At 48.6% G+C, this 18,859-nt stretch overlaps 6 protein-coding genes across 6 annotated transcripts; 2 read left to right on the forward strand and 4 right to left on the reverse strand.

The window, feature by feature from the left end:
• Nucleotides 1-322: 322 nt before the first annotated feature.
• Nucleotides 323-2,053, reverse strand: GL50803_0016766 (Lysyl-tRNA synthetase; the record flags this gene model as incomplete). Its single annotated transcript, XM_001707332.1, has 1 exon — nucleotides 323-2,053. One exon carries the CDS (start codon nucleotides 2,051-2,053, stop codon nucleotides 323-325), a length of 1,731 nt encoding a protein of 576 aa, XP_001707384.1.
• Nucleotides 2,054-2,240: 187 nt separating this feature from the next.
• Nucleotides 2,241-6,251, reverse strand: GL50803_00137684 (Ankyrin repeat protein 1; the record flags this gene model as incomplete). The annotated part of the gene is made up of 1 exon (XM_001707331.1): nucleotides 2,241-6,251. The coding sequence occupies one exon, from the start codon at nucleotides 6,249-6,251 to the stop codon at nucleotides 2,241-2,243; it is 4,011 nt and encodes a 1,336-aa protein (XP_001707383.1).
• Nucleotides 6,252-6,300: 49 nt separating this feature from the next.
• GL50803_0016765 (Kinase, NEK) lies at nucleotides 6,301-8,223 on the forward strand (the record flags this gene model as incomplete). Its single annotated transcript, XM_001707330.1, has 1 exon — nucleotides 6,301-8,223. The coding sequence occupies one exon, from the start codon at nucleotides 6,301-6,303 to the stop codon at nucleotides 8,221-8,223; it is 1,923 nt and encodes a 640-aa protein (XP_001707382.1).
• A 24-nt stretch (nucleotides 8,224-8,247) lies between these two features.
• On the forward strand, nucleotides 8,248-10,110 carry GL50803_006212 (RNA recognition motif-containing protein; the record flags this gene model as incomplete). Its single annotated transcript, XM_001707329.1, has 1 exon — nucleotides 8,248-10,110. The coding sequence occupies one exon, from the start codon at nucleotides 8,248-8,250 to the stop codon at nucleotides 10,108-10,110; it is 1,863 nt and encodes a 620-aa protein (XP_001707381.1).
• Nucleotides 10,111-10,124: 14 nt separating this feature from the next.
• GL50803_006211 (U3 small nucleolar RNA-associated SSU processome protein 25) lies at nucleotides 10,125-12,365 on the reverse strand (the record flags this gene model as incomplete). The annotated part of the gene is made up of 1 exon (XM_001707328.1): nucleotides 10,125-12,365. The coding sequence occupies one exon, from the start codon at nucleotides 12,363-12,365 to the stop codon at nucleotides 10,125-10,127; it is 2,241 nt and encodes a 746-aa protein (XP_001707380.1).
• A 2,407-nt stretch (nucleotides 12,366-14,772) lies between these two features.
• On the reverse strand, nucleotides 14,773-17,196 carry GL50803_00137672 (High cysteine membrane protein VSP-like; the record flags this gene model as incomplete). Its single annotated transcript, XM_001707325.1, has 1 exon — nucleotides 14,773-17,196. The coding sequence occupies one exon, from the start codon at nucleotides 17,194-17,196 to the stop codon at nucleotides 14,773-14,775; it is 2,424 nt and encodes an 807-aa protein (XP_001707377.1).
• Nucleotides 17,197-18,859: the final 1,663 nt, after the last annotated feature.

Here is an 18,859-nt window from a genome sequence, read left to right on the forward strand (position 1 = left end):
AAAAATTCCCAAGGAATATTAAATTGAATTCTAATATGCTTCGTAATTTTCAATCTTCAGTGTAGTGTATTCGACAACAAACTAAAGGCCCGCAACACACTGCATGCCAAATTTCAGCGACCATTATTTGACCATCGTACTTGCATGCCTGGGTCATCGCACTACTTAATGGTCTTCAACTTGTATTCTGCCACCCGTCCAATAGATTGAGATAGGTCTTAGCTTAAGTCTAGAACTACTCATAAGGGCGGCCCACTTCAGGATCCCTGCTTTGTCTACCTAGCCCTAATCACAAGTCCAGAGAAGCATACTCAGTCACAGTTTACTCGACAAGTCTCCCCATGAGCGGAAAAGCAATCACTTCTCGGATGGTGCTACTGTTAGTCAGCAGCATAACCAGGCGATCTATGCCTATCCCTATCCCACCTGTGGGAGGAAGACCGTAATCGAGACACTTACAGAAGTCCTCGTCATACTCCATTGCGTCCATATCCCCGGCAGCCTTGTCTCGTATTTGAGCCTGGAAATTCTCCCTCTGAATAATGGGATTATTCAGCTCTGTATAGGCATTAGAGACCTCAAAGCAGCTGATGAAGACCTCGAAGCGTTCAGCAAGTTCTGGGATAGAACGATGTGGCTTGGCCAAGGGCGACATGAGGACAGGATGGTACATTAAGAATATTGGGTTCGGCGTGAGCGTTTCAAGGTAGCGCTCCACCAACTTGTCAAGCATCCGGGCAGTTGTCAGAGGAGGCTTGCATTCCAAATCCAGACGCTCCAGTAAGGAAACAAGGAACCCATTGCATTCTTCACCATCCAAAGGCCGTGGAAACTTAATGCTCAGCAGCTGCTCAAGAGTCTCAATGATAGGAACACGCCTCCAGGGTCTACTGAAATCTATGTCGTAAGTCTCTCCCTTGTGCGAAACAAATGTGAGCTTGTAGTGCTTCTTCTCGTCTGGCAAGCGCACATGGTTGTAGGTGATATTGTACCACCTGACCAATCTCGAAACAAGGCCCTCAATGAGGTCACACATATCTTCCAGATCATCATACGCGGAATATGCTTCCATCATGGTAAACTCTGGGGAGTGCGTCTGATCAGAACTCTCGTTGCGGAAGTTCTTGTTTATCTCAAAAACCCTATTAAGCCCTCCAACGACTAAGCGCTTGAGGAACAGCTCGGGAGCAATGCGCAAGTAGACATCATGGCCAAGGTCGTTGGACTTGCACACGAAGGGCTGGGCTGCTGCTCCGCCGTGGACCGTCTGCAGCATCGGAGTCTCCACTTCAAGGTAATTCCTCTGATCAATCATAAAACGCCTGATAAAGTTAATTATGCCCGACCTTTGTACTATCTTCTGCCCAGTATTATTGATTATGAAGTCCAGGTACCTCTGTCTGAAGCGAGCATTGATGTCTGTAAGAGCCGACGGGCTGTTCGGTATCATATGTAAGCACGGACTGAGAAGAACCAGTTGCACGGGGATTATAGACAGCTCCCCACTCTTGGTAGTCGTGGGATACCCCTTCACGCCCACGATGTCGCCTCTATGGAGAGTAGAGACAATAGTGTCCCAGTCGAATTCCAACTTGACACGAGAGTCCTCTTTCGGGACATGAGCAAAGATCTGGAGCCTGTCATTATCTCCGTGGATAGTGTAGAATACGAGTTTTGCGCCAGATGTCCGGATGCTATGGATCCTTCCGGCAACAGAGACCTGCTCCTCAGCCATTTCTCCTAAACTGCACTTCCCCTCATAACGCCTGCGGAACTCAGCAAGGGTCATCTCGACGACGAACTTGTGAGGCCACGGATTCAATCTCCCGGACTTTTGAAGTGCAAGAAGCTCATTCTTTCTGTTCTCAAAATACTTTGTGGGATCTATCTCCTCAGGTGCACCTTCCACTGGCTCTGATCCCGATCCCGCGGCCTTAGCGGGAGGCGCAGGGCCCTTGGTCTCTTTTTCGCGAAGCTTCTGTCGTCGCTTCAGCTCGTTCTTCGAGACATACTCTCCTGTCACTTCATCAAGGTGGCGTTTCTGCGAATCCATGGCCTTTCGGGTCTTTTATTATTTCAGTTCTATTTTAATTATTTTGGACCTTTGCAACCTTGCAATGATCTCCTGGAATCTTTGTTTACAACTTGTAAAGAGCAATCCCACAAGTGGAGTGACACAACCGTCATTGGCTCCATACTAGCGTACCGGAGCTAGAATTAGACTGGAGCACATTATCGTCTTACTTGTATTTGTAATCGCTGAAAAGATCTATCAGCGACGCCCTTACCTGGGGAGGAACACGTGGGCTGCAATTCTGGGCGTAGTACTTGGGGCCTCTACCAATGCTATCCTTCATACCACCTTCAAAAGGGAGAAGGATGGTTGCCGCTTTGAGCCGGCCATGGTAACAGGCGAGAATTAGAGCCGTGAACTTCGATGGCAAACGCTCGTGCCAGCGACCGACAAATCCTGCCTCGTCTTCTACTAACAAGTTGACTAGATTGTTATTGCCCATTACAACTGCATACATCAGAGCCGTGAACCCATTCCTGTCTTGAATCCTTGTCTCTGCTGTCGCGAGAATTCGTGCACAGAATGTCCTCTTCTGCTCAACTGCATGCATCAGTGCAGTCTTCCCGGACCAATCCTGAACGCGACCCTGGAGGGGAATCAAGCACCACACGGTAAGCGGATTGTTCTCGGTCACCGCAGTCATAAGGTCAGTGTGGCGTCTCGTTGTGACTTTGATGCCGTTGCCTATATCGATTCCCTCAAGAGACCTAAGTATAGCTGCCGTAGCGTAATTCCCCTTGTAAAGGGCAATCTCCAATGCGGTGAGGTTCTCTGGACCGCGAATATTTGCTTCAAGAGGGCCCAGTTTTTCAGCAATCTGTGCCCTATCAAGATACGCTGCAAGCATGAGGGCTGTGGCACCGTCAGATCTTGTTTTACGCACATACATCAGGTTCTTATCTACTTCGCTGATTTTATCGTTCAAAACAGCTCGCATCAAAGGAGTTACGTTAGTATATATGCCATCAATAAGATTGAGACAAAATGAAGCGGTGCTCGTCGTCGTCGACGTCATGCTAGAGCCTGGCTCTAGATCTTGCGTTGTCATTCTTCTGTCTCTCTCGTCTTGGAGAGCAGCCAAGTAGCTGTCCTCTTCGTCTCCCGGCACATAGTCGCGCATGTCAAACGGATTCCGACGTCCGGATTGGTCGCTTTTCTCCTGCCTTACGCTGCTTCCCCGTCTGCTCGAGATCTTCTTGCATAGTTCATCAGTTATAGAGCCAGAATATGAAGTTGCCCTATCGTCGAGATTACCTCCAGATGCATACACGTGGCTGTCGCCCTCTCCTCGGAGGCTTGCTGGCCGCGTTGACTGTGTTGACAAAGGAGCTTGGGGACCTTTAGTCTGCACATTTGTGCACGCTTCAATCTCCTTTTGTTCTGGTTGAATTTCGTACAAAGAATCGTGATTTGCTCTATGTGCATAAGCTGGCCGAGCCTCCAACATGGCCTTTTCGGCCAAGATATCTGCATATTTCTTTTCCTGCTCTTTTAGCAGCTCCCTTAAGTCAATGATCTCGGATGCCAACTTGCCTGCCTCGGCGCTCAAAACCACATTGCTGGACTGAAGATCCATGCACTTCTTCTCGAGGTCATCATTGCTATTTTGCAAGCGTGTGAGTTCTTTTTCAAGCTCGTCATCTGCCGGAAGATGACTCACGGCGCCTGTTCTAAGATTAATAGTGCTAATTTCATGCACTAGATTCTTATTAGGGTCATCGTCTGCGGGATCATCTCTATCGTATGCCTTTTGATGAGATAGAATATCGTCTATTTCATCGGGGCTAAAATTCAGCTTAATCAAAAGCTCATGGTATGAATTAGAGTTTCTTATAATGTCGTATATATCGTCCATCTTCGGAGATGGCTGCTGGTTGTTATCATTGAATCCTAAAACGCTTACTGGAGAGCCACACTCGCCAGGTCTTGGTGAAGAGGTCATGCGGCCTCGAAGCTCCAAGATATCATTGGAAAGCGTACTTTCTTTTGCAAGAGATTCATCCAGCCTATCTTTGAGCTCCTCTATCTCTGAGGTCATGTGATCTATTGTGTCGCGGCAAACAGTAAGCTCTGAGACCAGCTGGGATTTTTCATCACGTTCTTCTCTAAGCTGCTCGAGGATGACCTGCTTGTCGTCGAGGGCCTCCTGAAGCTCCAGCTGCACCTTATTAAGCTTTATCTGGACAACAGATGCATTTATTTCCGTAAATTCATTAGATTTAGTGCCCGGGAGTGGAGGAAGCTTTGCAGTGGGCGGTTCCCTATATCTGATATCTTGATCAGTCCCTATGTCAAATGACATGACGTACTCGCGACCCTCGCTGGCCATTTGATTAGACCCTGCAGATTCTCCCTTAGTGCCATAATGCGACTCTGGAAACGAGAAAGACGTGTTAGAGATAGTCATATCAACTTCAATTTCATGGTTTGTCTCACTCAAATCGTATTTGTTTGAAGCGATTTGTGGCCTTACGCTTTCCATGCTGGGTCCCATAGTCATGCTCATTTTAAGCTGAGACTGACGCAGGTCATATAGCTCTTGCCGCAGGGTTTTAATTTGCTCGTCTCTTGTTGCCAGCTGCCTCGTTAGTGCTTCAACTTCAGCCTGCAAGGACAAGTTTTCTGTTTCAAGGCGCTCCTCTAAGCCTGGAACAACAGTGCAACCAGGGGTAGGGCTTCTCATTTCAACCATTTCAATCGAGCTACTGTGCGATGTGTCCGGGCAATTGCTCCCCACGTCGTCCACATTATTACATGGCCCATCAGTGTCAGCATCAATAGGCACAATACTTTGGGGTCTCCCAGTGGATGATTGCTCAGGGACACTCATGCTTCGCTTCAAGTCGTTGTATACCTGCTCTGCGCTATCCTTATTGTTGCGTAAAAACTCCAAGATTTGCTCCACAGTGAGCTCTTCTGTGACGCCCTCGTTCTTTGCTGCATCAGGCAGCACTTTGCTGGATTGACCCTGCTCTATGTCATCCAAGGACATACGCAGTTGCTTGTTCCTTAGCTCAAGGCTGGACACCTGCAACTCAAGGCTTGAACACTTGTCTTGCAACCGTCGTATGTCTGCATCTGGTGTAGTTGGAGTAGTAAACGAGTTGTCAAGATTGGAAAACTTATTCTCCCATGAGCGACAACTCTGTTCTTTCAGTAGATTCTGAAGCCGCTGTATTTCATACGTTGCAGTGTAGAGCTGAGACCGCAAGTTCGCTATCTCCTCCCCCTTCCGACCGATATCCCGCCTTGTCGGTGAGCTCGAATTGAAGATAGAGGCGCCACCCTGCTGAAGATTTGCATGCAGTTCTCCAGTTTGTATAGAACGTACATCAATAGATGTGTCCGATACAACAAGATCATTTTTCGAATCTAAGTCCCACGGAGTGTCAGTTCCTGGAGGACTGGCATATACGCTGTAAGGATACATACTGTCCACTGTTGCATGCTGGTGGTCGTCTGAGCTGACGTTAGCGCTACAACAAGCTTCGTTGACCCTAGTGTCATCATACGAAACGTGGTCAATGGAAGTAGGCTCCCCTCCTTTAGATATGCTTCGTTCTAGTGCAGCTGCGCTACGACACTCTCTTATGACATCGTTGATAGAATCAGACCCGACGATTTCTTGAAGTAGACCGTTCAAGAAGTCTAGCATCTGCACATCCCCCTGGGTAGTCGCCATATCGATACAACTTACTAGTTCTTTTTTGGTTGGGGGGAAAGCTCGTACAAGTATGGTTGCACACTGTATATGCCCGCTTAGGGCGGCGTAAAAGAGAGCGGTATGTCCTTCAGAATCAGTGTCGTCACCAATATGATCAACCAAAACACGCAGCGCGTCATTGCTTCCAGTATCTGCTGCAACCATAAGAGCATTAACGCCCGTGTCAGTCGTGATTCCGCTCTCCAAAGGTGCAAGCAAACGACACAAATCCGTATTATTTGAGCCCGCGGCTAACATCAGCGCGGTGTGTCCAGTTGGCGTCGTCATCTTGGACTCTACCTCTGCAAGAATATGGGCGGCAGCCAGGTTTCCAGCCCTAACAGCAACCATCAGTGCTGTCTCGCCCTTGCTGTCCAGAGCACGCTGAAAGTCGTTTAGGTTCATCTGTAAGACAACGCAGTCGTCTTCATTGGCAGCCTGAAACCATTGGCTCCTAGTAATCTCGGGCTCCATTCCAGGAATCGGGAATAATCTATTTTGTTTTTTGGACGCGGACACTCCTATGCCTATTATGTCGGGGTCTATGCTCGGCGATCGCTATGAGATCATTTCCAGGCTGGGCGTCGGATCCTTCGGTGTAGTGTATAAAGTAAAAAGGCTTTCTGATGAGAGAATTGTAGCGGTCAAAGAGGTTCGTTTAGAATCCTTCGCCAGTAATAAGCCTAGTGTGGAAGGTGAGTTCTCCATTTTCCCGCACCTCACCCACCCTCATATTGCTACGTACTATTTGCAAACGTATGATGCAACAACGAACTGCTATCTAATAGAAATGGAGTGCTATGATAGAGGCAATTTAAAGGCATACATTCAGGAGTACAGGCGTAACAAGATAGATATCCCCGAGGAGGAAATCTGGAGGTTTTCATCCGAGATCCTTTTGGCTCTGGATTATCTCCACACCGATGATCATCAAAATAAGACTAAAGGTGTTATCATTCATAGGGATATCAAGCCAGAAAACATACTTCTTACACAAGATAACCACGTAAAGCTATGTGATTTTGGAGCCTCTCGTCTTCTGAAACCCTCCGCGATGGCAGACTCTGTCGTGGGCTCTCCATTATTTATGGCCCCAGAGGTTGCATATCATAAGGGTTATCGCGAACCAGTTGACATCTGGTCTCTTGGCTGCGTCATAGTTAATATGTGCACGCGGATGGCGCCCCAAGTAATTAGGAATAAATCCTATGATCAGCTCCTTGACGTACGCCCTAATATTCCAGAGATATACTCACGGGACCTTGCTGATTTTATTGCCTCTTGTCTCAAGATAGATCCGTCCCATCGGATAACCGTGCCACAGGCTTTGAGGCATCCCCGTATCATAACTCATTTACACAAGGATAGCCTCATTGCCTCTCTCGTACCCCATAACGACAAAGGTGATACAATTAAGGCACATCCATCACTCCCAGACACCACACGATCGACCTCCGGTATCAGAAGTCAACGATATTCTCAGGTATGCAACGGGTCTTCTGTAAAGAGTACTTTGGGTACAATTTCTGTCTGTTCCTTTGAGGCTGATGTGCGGCCACTTAGCGTGTCTGGATTCTTAGTTAATACATCCGCTCTACCCAGTGAAAGTACTGCTCCTCCACGCAGCAACACATCCACAGCACCTCCTCGTATACGTAGATACTTGGAGGATTCTGAGCTTAGCCGCTCCTCCGTCTCTAGGGCCCCTTACCAAAGCACTCATTACACACCTATAAAGCTCGCTACAAGCGCAGAGTACAACAGCTTTGCTGCCACTTTGAAGGACGGGACGACAGGTCTTATGTTGGCAGCTATGGCTAACGATATTGATGCTTTTCATGACCTCTTACCCATCCAAGCAAGAATGCAGGACAAGCGAGGAAGAACAGCCTTAATGCGAGCTGCAGAATACGGTCATATAGATGCCATTGTAATTCTCTCTCCATTGGAAAGTAGGCAGACTGATGTCGATGCTCATACAGCACTAATGTACTCGGCAAAATTTGGCAAAGTGCATTGCATCAGTTTGCTCCTCCAAGCAGAGGGAAGATGCAGAAAGCGAAACGGGTGGACAGCATTAATGACCGCTATAGAAACAGGGAATTTGGAGATTGTTTCACTGCTTAAACCAAAGGAAGAAGATATTTCCATGATGGACGGCACAACCCCACTTATGGTTGCGGCCAAGGTGGGGAACGTCGCATGTCTTCAGATGCTCATTGACGCAGGAGCCGGAAAGGTAGACGAATCTGGCTTCTTTGCGCTACTTTGGGCCATCGTCTGCAATAATCCACCATGCGTTTCTTTTCTCCTTCCTTATGAGCTACACATGGCAGACAAAAACGGTAAAACAGCCTATCAATGGGCAAAAGACAAGAAAAAGAAGGAATGCCTTATACTTATCGAAGAATATTGCAGGGCCAAAGGAGTGAATTTGCAGTATTAGCGTTATGCGTGCTTCTTCAGTTATATGAAATTAATTTCTATGCAAGGCCATAGTGTTGAGCTAGAGCTGCAAAAGCAGGCCATGAGCGCCGATTCATTAAATGCATTGGGACTGTCAGCTGGAAACGCGTTGTGCAGGTCTCCAAAAGTAACATCTAGGCCTCTAAAGATCTTATTCAGCTACCCGACTCGGGAGCTAGCAAAGGACGCACTAGAGTTTTTTAACGGCTTCACGGTCATTCTCCGGGGACAAAAGATAACATTTTCTGCTTCACATTTGGCTTGTGTCAATCACTCAGGAGAGAATAGTGCAAACAGCCTTAAGTATTCAATTTTACTGACAGAAGAGCGTAACGTGTGTGCTAGTTGTTCATGTGTTGAGCAGAAGCACGTTAGCAGAGCAAATATTCGGAGCAGAAGTCCCTCTACACAGCTTGCCTCAACACTAAGGTCTGAATATCAATCAGAATACCTGATCCCTTCTCAAGGTGTACAACCAACTGTGACGCTCTCTGCGAATCACGTTACCAGGGAAACTGCAGAATTAAATGACGCGACATCTAAGGTATCAGAGACTAACGCTATGCTCACAAATCGACTCTCTAGCTTAAACCTCTTCGCTCCCCTTTCAACCAAATCACCAGACCTTACACACCTACATGTTAATAATTCAGTTAGCATTGCAGAGTCGTACTGTGCTCCAGACACAGATACTAAGTATCATATTGTGATATCTAACATCCCAACGGACACATTATCACCAGATATTGTGAAGATTTGTCGGAGTCAGGGGTTCTTCCCCCTTGAGGAGGCACCTGTTATATTTGAGGCCAATTTGGAAACAAACAGCAATCAGGTATACATGGTTCAAAGATCCATGACTGTCTCCTTCTCAGATCTTGCCACAGCGATGCTCTGTAAGGATTTCCTTAATCAATATGTTATTGATCAAGATTCTGGTGTAAAACTCTTTGCAAAGCTGGTAGATAAACTCTCCGAACAAAAAGTGCATGCCACAGGGGTGTTGGTACGGCACATACCTCGCATAGTTCAGCAGGATGTCTTTTTCAGTGCCATGTCGTCGTTCGGTGGAATTCTTAGCTGTAGGTTTGTCCGTGGAACACGCACAACCACTGGTTTTGGTGCTGTCATTTTTGAGGCTAGCGTTGCTGCTATTGCGGCTAAAAAGCAAGGCCTTACTAAGATCAAGGAGTTCACGCTTCAGTACATAGAGGCTAAACGCCTTACTAAGACCCAACAAGGGTCATTGATAAAAAGCCAATCGTGCCGAAACGAGCTTCAGCAGCAGCCGGATTCTGTAGCTACCGATAAACCGCTAAAGAACAGCGTAAGCTTTGGGGCCGTGTCATATGCAGACCCCGCGGCTCCGCAGCCTCTTGTTATGTCATTGAGCAACAACAGTGATGATAGTACTACTGATGTCATACGTGCAGTTGTTGAAGCAAATAATAGATTGATATTATCTAGAAAAAAAGAGCCAAAAGTGTCCCACGCAGAATCCGCGCATCTCGATCCTCAGATCAGTAAGCTTGACCTGCTTTATACAGCTATACACAATCACCACCTACCAGAAGAATTCTTTAAGAAGTATGACACACTTATTCGTCAGGCCGGTGCAGATGATCGACTCCTTTCATTTCTTCATCAGAATGCCATCCTTCATAGAGTAGTCGCAAGCCATCGAGTGCACAGTAGTGTGGCCAATCCATCACTCAGCGAGTACCCAGCTTGCTTAGATGGCGACGTGACTCAAGTCACCGATAACACGCTTAGGCCTGAAATTAACTGCACTAATGGTATTGAGCTTGATGCACGGGAGCTCGAGCTAGATATTACTAGCGAACTTACCGCGACTACCGATTCATGAAGGGATACAGGCCTTTACTCATTAAGAAATATTGTTGCCTTGCATGCTATACTCTCCACACACACGTCTGGTGGGAAGCAATTTCCCAAACGCGTAGCATCTGTAGCCTTTGTATACACTATTATGAGAGATCTTGGTATATCTTGGTTGACACTAAAGTATCTTCCTGCATTGCTCAGAAGCTCAGGCGACCGTGGCGGAGATAAGAAGATAACGTTTTGAAGTTTTGAAAAGGGCGGTTGACGATAATACAGAATTCTTTCCGTGACAATTAAGAAGTTAAGTACACCATTTTCGAGCTTGCGTCTTAGCTGCGTAATTTCCTTCAGGGTAGCACTCTCCTCTATAAACCCCCACACTATGTTAGAATATGCAAGAAGCTTCAGGACTCTAACAATGCACACCATCATATAATAGCTGGGCACAACAACTAGCATGTGCTTATCTATTTCTGGCGCTCTTATTAACCGAGGAATGAGAACGTTAATTAAGTAGTCGATCTTGGGATAATCTTTTACTAAAAAGCTCAATCTCCGCTCATCTATGCTATCTGTCTGACGAGCCTGGACAGCTCCCTTTTCTAATCTGTATAGAATAATGCGGAGAAACGGGAAGTCTTCTCGTAACTTCACATGCGGATATATCGTTGGAATAGAAGTAATCCTAATAAGGCCCTTAGAGTTGTGGACTAATGAGCATGTAGAAAAAGCCTCATTCATTGGTATTGACTGAACAGGCCCGCTACGTTTGATGGAGGGCTCATTAATAATCTCATCCTTTTCTGCCTTCTCCACATTCTGTTGATGCAGTAGCTTATTGAAGTCTTCTCCAAAACATTCTCCCACAGCTAGTACTTGGAGTAAGAATCTTTGTTGTCCGTTGAGATATGCAGGTAGGTATGTTCGGATGTCACAGGCGTAATTATGCGTCTGCACGAGACTTCCTTCGCGTGGAGGCTTATGAATCCCCCATATGCAGCTCAAAAAGTGCTCCCAGTTCTGCATCTCTAAGGCGTTGATGTCTCCTATAAGTAAAGTGTGCAACGATGAAAGCATCCCGATAAAATTGACAATCTTAAAGCCATCGCCAGCCCGAGCCTTGAATGTATTATCAGTTGTTGGATCAATATTGCATTGTTGTCTCAGGCCAAGCGGAGACGCCACTATTATATCTGCGACACGCAGCGGCGTGAGAAGAATGATTTTGTTTCCATGTATTTGTATTCCAAAATTAAAATTATCGTCTGTATCGCCGCAAAATGACCGATACCATTGTGCAGTATTTCGTCGCCGCTGTTCAACAAGTGCGTCACTGAGGGCGTCCGGGGCTTCGTCGGCCAATAGGGAAAGTGTGTGTGTATTTCCATCCTCTAAAACAGAACATGCGATTCTTGGTTCATCTTCATCGCACCCAAACTTTTCTTCCCATTCCTCCAATCGATGCGGAGTTAATTCAAAGATTTTCATCCCAACAGCTAATAGGGTCATTACAAACCTCCACGATGCATGCCTTGTTGGGAGTAGAACTAGCGTGTGAGTGCGTGTGTATCCATTACATGTAAGATCGTAGGCAGCACTCTCGGATGTATCTCGCCCAGCACGCAGATTCTGAACAACGTCGTACCGCTTTGCAGCATGCTGAACTGCTTGGTTCAAGAGATGCACTACAGCAGCTTCCTGATATATTGCTCTAACATCATAAGAAGGAGATGTGCAGACAACAGACACGCGAGATGAAAATAAGCCCAAAAAACGCTTGTACAAAGCTTGGTTGGCAAAACGCTGATCTGGATCGAAATGGGTACGAAGCTTTGCTAGAAGAGACCATTCCTCTGGATCGAGCTTTTCAGAATAATAGTCTTGAAATCGTTGTTGAAAGGCCAACAAAGATTGGACTTCCGAGTCATTAAGGTTGCACGAACACGTAAGTCCTGTAACAATGTCAGAGCTATATGTGAACAGGCCAGTAATCTCCTTCGCCGCCTTAAAGTGTGTTCTGTCGGCTGGTATAGGAGAAGAATGTAAGTGATCCCAGAATGAAGACAAGATACTGCTTTGTTTTATCTGAGTAGAACGATACTCCTCCTCGCTCTTCTCGTCCTCTTCATAAAGATTAGGAGCAAAATCTGACGTGCGTCGCAGGATAGCTCCTACGCCACACGAACTTTCAGATTCATCAGTAGGCTCAGTAAACTCGTTGCTTTCAGCCCTCTTACTCCCCTGAAGAAGAGAAATAAGAGATTTGTAGTCACTCATATAGTCAGAATATTTACAATTAATAGCGAATTGACAGCGGGCTCCTAGCTAGGCTTATTGCCTCTAAGACACCGAAATATATAATAGCATAGCTGTTAACTAGGTAACCGATTAAGATTCGGTTAATTGTAAATGCATATTTTGCCTCTATTAACGAGGAAGGCAACGACTATTGCTCCAGTATTCTTCAATAATCTGAGCAGTTTTGCAGGGCTTTCCCCATGCATTTTTAAAGAGGTTGGATTATGATTATAGCAATCTGAAGAATACAAATTTTTAAGACTCACTGCATATTACCTTTAACTCGCTAAGCGATGCAGAAAAAGATGTCAGCTTGGCCTGCAGTAGTTCTCTGACCCTTCTGCCTCAGTGGCCTCTCTGATGAGCAACAGCCAACTGGAAAGTCGTCAATCGCTGGAACGCTCATACCACATAGTGGCCGCTCAAGAGGTGCAAGGGCTGCACACACCGCTGTGGACGGGATGTTCGGTCAGCGGCTCTCCGGTGCGTTGAGCTGGCCCTTAGTTGCCACTCTGTGGCCTCCGATAGGGACGAGCCTTATGAAGAGGCTTGCTTGGAGAACTCCTGACATTGCGACGCCTATCCTGAGAAGACAATGCTAACTCGCATAAGGTACTTCCACTGCTCATTCCCGCTGATCCAGATAAACGCCTTGCATGCTTCAGATTGTCCTCTGTTGCCAGCAGAGCAGCCACCGCCCTGTGTGTCTCCTTCAGACACATGCCCATCTATGACGGCGCTTCCTGTCTCTTCTCTGAAGAGGCACAACCGTCCCAATCCAGACACCTTGCTCTCAGCACACACCTCGTATCTATCAGAGGCCAGGTGTTCGTCGACCATATTCCATGAGCATCAGTACTGTGCCACTATGTTACTTCCTGTCCTGAGGGGCGTGCTCTGACCATCCCAGTGTCTCTATGATAGGAGAGCTGTGGATCCGGAGGTGGTTGTTGCTTTCTGGCCCTCTCTGCTGTCCAGTAGACTGCAAGAGCGCCCTTCGGAAGTCGGTCCCCTAACCTCCTGTTCTCTCGGGGAAGTGGTCCTTGGATAGCGCCACTCGGAAGACTCCCGAAGCCTCACTACACGAGCTGCTGCACCTGGGGACTCCTGGAGTATCCTTATAAAGTCGCCCAGTGACGCAAGTCCTACCCATTGTCAGCGGAGGTCTCGGCTCTCAAGGACATCTCAGGGACAGCACGTCAGCGCCACTTCCTGACAGGGGCATGCGGAAGATCTGCTTCCTCTTGTGGATCCATCATTGGCATCGAGAGCACTAAGCCTGCCATCTTCGCTGGAGGTGTCAGCAGACGGTACTCCGCATCCACCCACGGAAGGGCTGAATCGTGTGCTGTCGTCATAATATTCCATATTAATGCAGATAAACCTCCCGGTGGCACTTGGGGATTCCCGACACGGTGCGCTAATATACTACTTGCTCGAGCTATTGCTCAGATCTGCGATCCCCGTGGTCTGGGCCAGGTGCCTTGAATGGCCTCCAGCCCTAGTAGGAGCACAGGTCGGTGCTCCTTGTTCCAAACAAGCATTCCATCTATTGTGCCCAGCCCTGAAAGACCCGCTCCTTTGCCGGTATCCGAGCGCTGTCTGCCCCCAGGGGGCATGCTGGCATTCAACAGAGAGGCTTGCAGATACCACAGATCTCGGTGGTAAAGCGCCTGGGCCCCTGCCCTGGGCACGAGTAAGAAGCCCCAGCAGTACTTCGCTGCGGACTATGACACGGTTCCTGTGTGGTGCCAGGCGATGCACAGCAGCCACGAGTGTGCAGTCCTCTGCGCCTGCCCACCGATGACGCAGCCGGGGCCTGTGGAGCAGCAGGGTCGAGACACACATATGGGAGGCGCCGACGGGCATTGGACCATTGGCCGTCAAATGGTGGGTATGACTTGAGAGGTGGCTCGCGGCAGGTAATTTACTCGACCGCAGCAGACAGGATCGCCTTTGGCCTAAAACCGCCATGTGTCGGTAGATGCACCTGTGTCTTCCACCACTGTTCTGTGTGCCATTATTATATTCTGGCGTCTCTAGATTTGGCAGAGGCATCTAACAAGGAATTCACAACTAGAGGCTGGCCCAACAGCCAGAGAGGCGTCTATTGGGCTGTACACCCATGCACCGGATTGTCTTGAAGGGGTCGTTCCCTCTCTAATCACGTGCTCTGTCCCCGGTCCGTACCAGCGAAAGTCTTACTGAGACAATGCACTGGCAACGGACACAATAACCGGTGTTAGGGTAACTAACTGAGACACCCACTGCCCAGGATACTGACCAGACCACCAGGCAGCGATTGGCCGGAATAAGGGAGAGCCGCTCTCCTTGGCATACTCTACTATGTGCGTGCAAGAATGGATGGACCATAAAGTGAGGCCACTCAATTCTTCTTTCGGAAGACGAAAAACCAAACCAGCACAGCCGCCACACCGCCGACGACAAGGACCACGCCGATGGCGATGCCAGAGATGGCACTAGACGAGAGGGCGGACTTTTTGGAGGTGTTGTCGTACTCCAGACATATGGGTGTGGCTGCGCCCTCTGGAACCACGCAGAGGCTGCACTTGGAGATCGCCTTGTGACACGCCTTGCACGTGTTTTCGGAGAAGTAGTACCCGGTCAGGCAGTCGAAGCATGCCTTCCCATGGGGGCAGGTGGCGCAGCCCTTGGAGCACGCCTTGCATGCCCCCTTCTCCAGGTAGAACCCGCTGTTACAGGCGTTGCAGACCCCACTACTACACATTGCACAGTTCGTCGGGCATGTAAGGAGCGTTCCGTTGTACGTTATCCCATACCCAGCCACGATGCTATCACACCAGCCGTTATTCTCCTTCGTACAGACAGTCTTCCCGGGGAGGAGTGTGGAGGTGTAGCACCCCCCGTTGAGGCTGAAGGAGTTTGAGCTGCAGAGAGCACATCTACCGTCGGCGACATTCACGCACGCGGTACCAGCCGCCCGCGAGCTGGAGGAGGTGCACACCCCGTTGTTGGGGTACTCCGTGCTCTTGGCACAGCGCGAGCAGTAGCTGGTCCCGCTCACCGTGAGCCCGCACTCTGCACAGCTGCTGTCCTTCACGCACTGCGGGACGCACGATCCCTTGGCACCGTCGCTGTACTGCAGCCGCTTCCTGGCAGGGCAGGAGGTGCAGTCGCCGGATGCCGGTCCGCTGCACGTGGCGCACTCAGAGCTGCACGGCTTGCATCCTCCCGAGCCCTCGACGTAGAACCCGTCCCTGCACGTCTTGCACTTGGATTCCGACTCGCAGACTACGCAGTTGCCGAGCGTGCACGCCACGCACCTCGAGACGCCGCCCACGGTGGCCTTGTAGTACCCGGCGGAGCCCAGGCAGTCCTTCACGCACAGACCGTGGGGATCGAGGCTGTTGCCATCGGTACACTTTGTGCACACGTCTCTGTCCTCGCACGTGTCGCAGTTGGGGTCCTTGCACTTGGTCGCCACGCACTGACTGCTGGAGAGTGTGTAGCCATACTTGCACTTCTTACAGCTCGACTCGTCACACTCAGCGCAGTTCTCCACCGCGCACCCGACACACTTCCCGTCCTTCAGATAGGACCCGTCATCGCACGCGCAGCTGTGGACCGAGGATGAGGACTCCTGCACGCCCTTCTGCCCCTTGGGACAGCTGGCCAGGCAGCTCCTCTTATCCAGGCTCAGGTAGAGGTCGCGGCACTCCAGACACTGAAGACCACTGTCCTTCATCTCACACCTTTGGCATCCCTCTATTCCCCCGTTGGCTGAGTCCCCGCAGCGCCAGCATCTGCTATTCTTGGTGAACACCTCTTTGGTTGAACTGTTACATGTGGTGCAAACGTTGCCCTGCATTGCTTGACAAATATAAGATTCTATTTGATTCGGAGCATTATTAAATAAGTAGCATCCACCATAAAACAAGAAGTATTGCCCGCTGCTATCATTCTTACAAGATGTGCATTTTCCTGTTCTAGGATCTTTCGTACAAACATTACCAAATTCGCTGATTGACTTACAGAGGCCATTCTGAGGCGCTTCTGATGAATTGGCGCATTGTGTGCACAACGATCGTCCCTGTATATCTATAGTATTTCTTGGTAAACAGATACTGTTACCAATTATACTATCTGCGGTATAACACCCAAACTGACTCCAGACGTAACCCCTAGGGCAAACATAACAATAGCCAAAAACAGCTGTGCTAGAAGCAGGCTTGCATCGAAAATCAAAAGGGCACATAACTCGTTCTGAGCATTCGCTACAGCTGGGTATAGTGTTCCCTGGCAACCTATGTTGGTTACAGTACTGACACCTATATACACCACTACTCCCGCCAAAGCCTACTATATCTCCGCAGTAGATACAGCGTTCAGGAGAGGTCGCATTAGGGTTGGTAAAAGTTATTGGGGTATAATACCCACCGCCCTTTCCGCACTCTTGACAAATCCCATTTTCTGCACGATCGCAGATACTTGCTTTCCATCTGCCAGACAATTCATAGCAGCCACCGTAAAATAAGAAGTAACCATTGTTACATCCTGTGCACCATCCACCTTTCGGCGATTTAACACAACCGGCTTTATTAACTTTTTCGTCTGTAGTAGCAACACATGTGCCATTGATGGGAACATAATCCTGGCTACACTCTGTGCAAAAAAAAGTAGTTAAGTCCACTAGGCATCTATCCTGAAGACACTGTGGGATCCTGCCTTCACAAGAATACCCAAAGCCATTGTAGTATACAAACGTTTCCTCAGAGAAAGACCCTGCCAGAAAACAAGTCAGAATCACGATCAGCGAAGCCAAAATCATGGGGCTATTATTCTTTATTGGATACCTATGAAAGTTACACACTAATCCGAGTCAGCCACTGAAAGCCTTGGCTTAGAATTACAACTGTCAGAATAATACCCCTTGTACTTCTTACAGACAGACTACAGCCGGCAGACCCATGGAAGGGCTCACTCTACTTACACTAGTCATCGACTCACACGGCGACCTGAGCAGCCTGTAATCTGGCTCTGCAATGAAACAGTTAGGCGATCTGTTTGTCTCCATTCTCAAGCAGACTTGCCTAATTCAAAATTACTAACATACGCTTCAAAGTTTCGCAGGACTTACAGTACAGAAAACTCATTGGGAACATGTTCCGAGCAAACACGTTCGATACACAACCACCTCACAAAGGACTCTCTGCTATCAAGAAGATCCTCTCGAGGTCTATGAGTGGGGTAACTGTAAGCAAGCTCCTTGAAGAATGGCTGTTTTCAGGCGCCTGTCCATCCCCTTACCCCGATGTTCCAGGAGCCAGCATCAGTCATATCTTCGTTGAGCAAGGGCACTGTGGAGGGAACCCTGCAGGGCCTAACGAGCGTTCGGAGGTGCAGCAGAACAACGACGAGACACGGTGTGCCATCGCATAGGCACTAAGATCTCGCTGACCTGTGCACTGAAGGATGCAGGCCATCCGAGTCCTTCTCTGTATGCAATCGTAGCCTGCTGCTTTCGTCGGTGTTTGTCCTCCACGAGGGCCCTTATTACCCGAAGCCCTAGAGCCCTGAGGTCGTACTGCGGCAAGCATCTGCTCTACAGGTGCTGACGTACAGGCCACTTTACTTTAGTACTGGCAGTCGGAGAATACTTCGACGTGGTTTGTTCAGAGACGCCAGGAGTACAGCCAAGTACCTTGCCGACAAACACAGCATCCAGCCCCAGAAGAACATCTAGTCCTCCTGAGGCACGATGCGGCCATGTTTGTCTTCTGCTGGTACCGGGCCCAAACGGACAGCCTGCTTACCGAAGAAGAACGTATGCAGTTAGACACCTCTGAAGGCCTGGCCTGCCCTAGCAACCCAATTCACTGCGGAGTGCTCTTTGCTGCCCCCGCCCCCGGTGCACGGAGATTTAATCAAGTAAATCGCTATTTGGACATTGAAACATTCCCTTCCTTATTATCAACAGCCGCCCTGCAGCCGCTACCGGAAGGACCCGCGTGTATGACCTTTGCTCTAACGCTAAGCAAGGGTGCTTTAATGTGTGGCAACGTAGAACTCGTTTCGACAAAGCATGCGGCCTTATCCACTCTCTCTATGTGCCTATTGGATAAGGCTCAATCGAGTACACACAAGCCTTTTGTTTATCAAAAAATACTACCTCTGGCCGAGCCTACCTCTCATAACCAAAACGAAGGCACTTACTGACGTGCAACACGATGGGAAAACGGACCCACACTGTATCTTGAGGTAGCAGTCAATGATTAGGCAGGTGGTGCTTGCATTAGCGCATCAAAGGGAAAATTATGGACCACTGCCTCTGAACTTAATGTCAAGTTTGTACAGCCTAGCCCCATATGGGACGAAGCTTATGCGCATACATGAGTGGATTTGACTGCATAATCACATTGAGTTGAGATACAGACGACACAGGGTATTACGGCCCAGTCACATGGAGTAATCGAGCTTCCTGTGGAGAACAC

The sequence above is a fragment of the Giardia intestinalis genome, chromosome 5 (assembly GCF_000002435.2).
Source record: "Giardia intestinalis strain WB C6 chromosome 5, whole genome shotgun sequence".
NCBI classification, from domain to species: Eukaryota; Fornicata; order Diplomonadida; family Hexamitidae; genus Giardia; species Giardia duodenalis.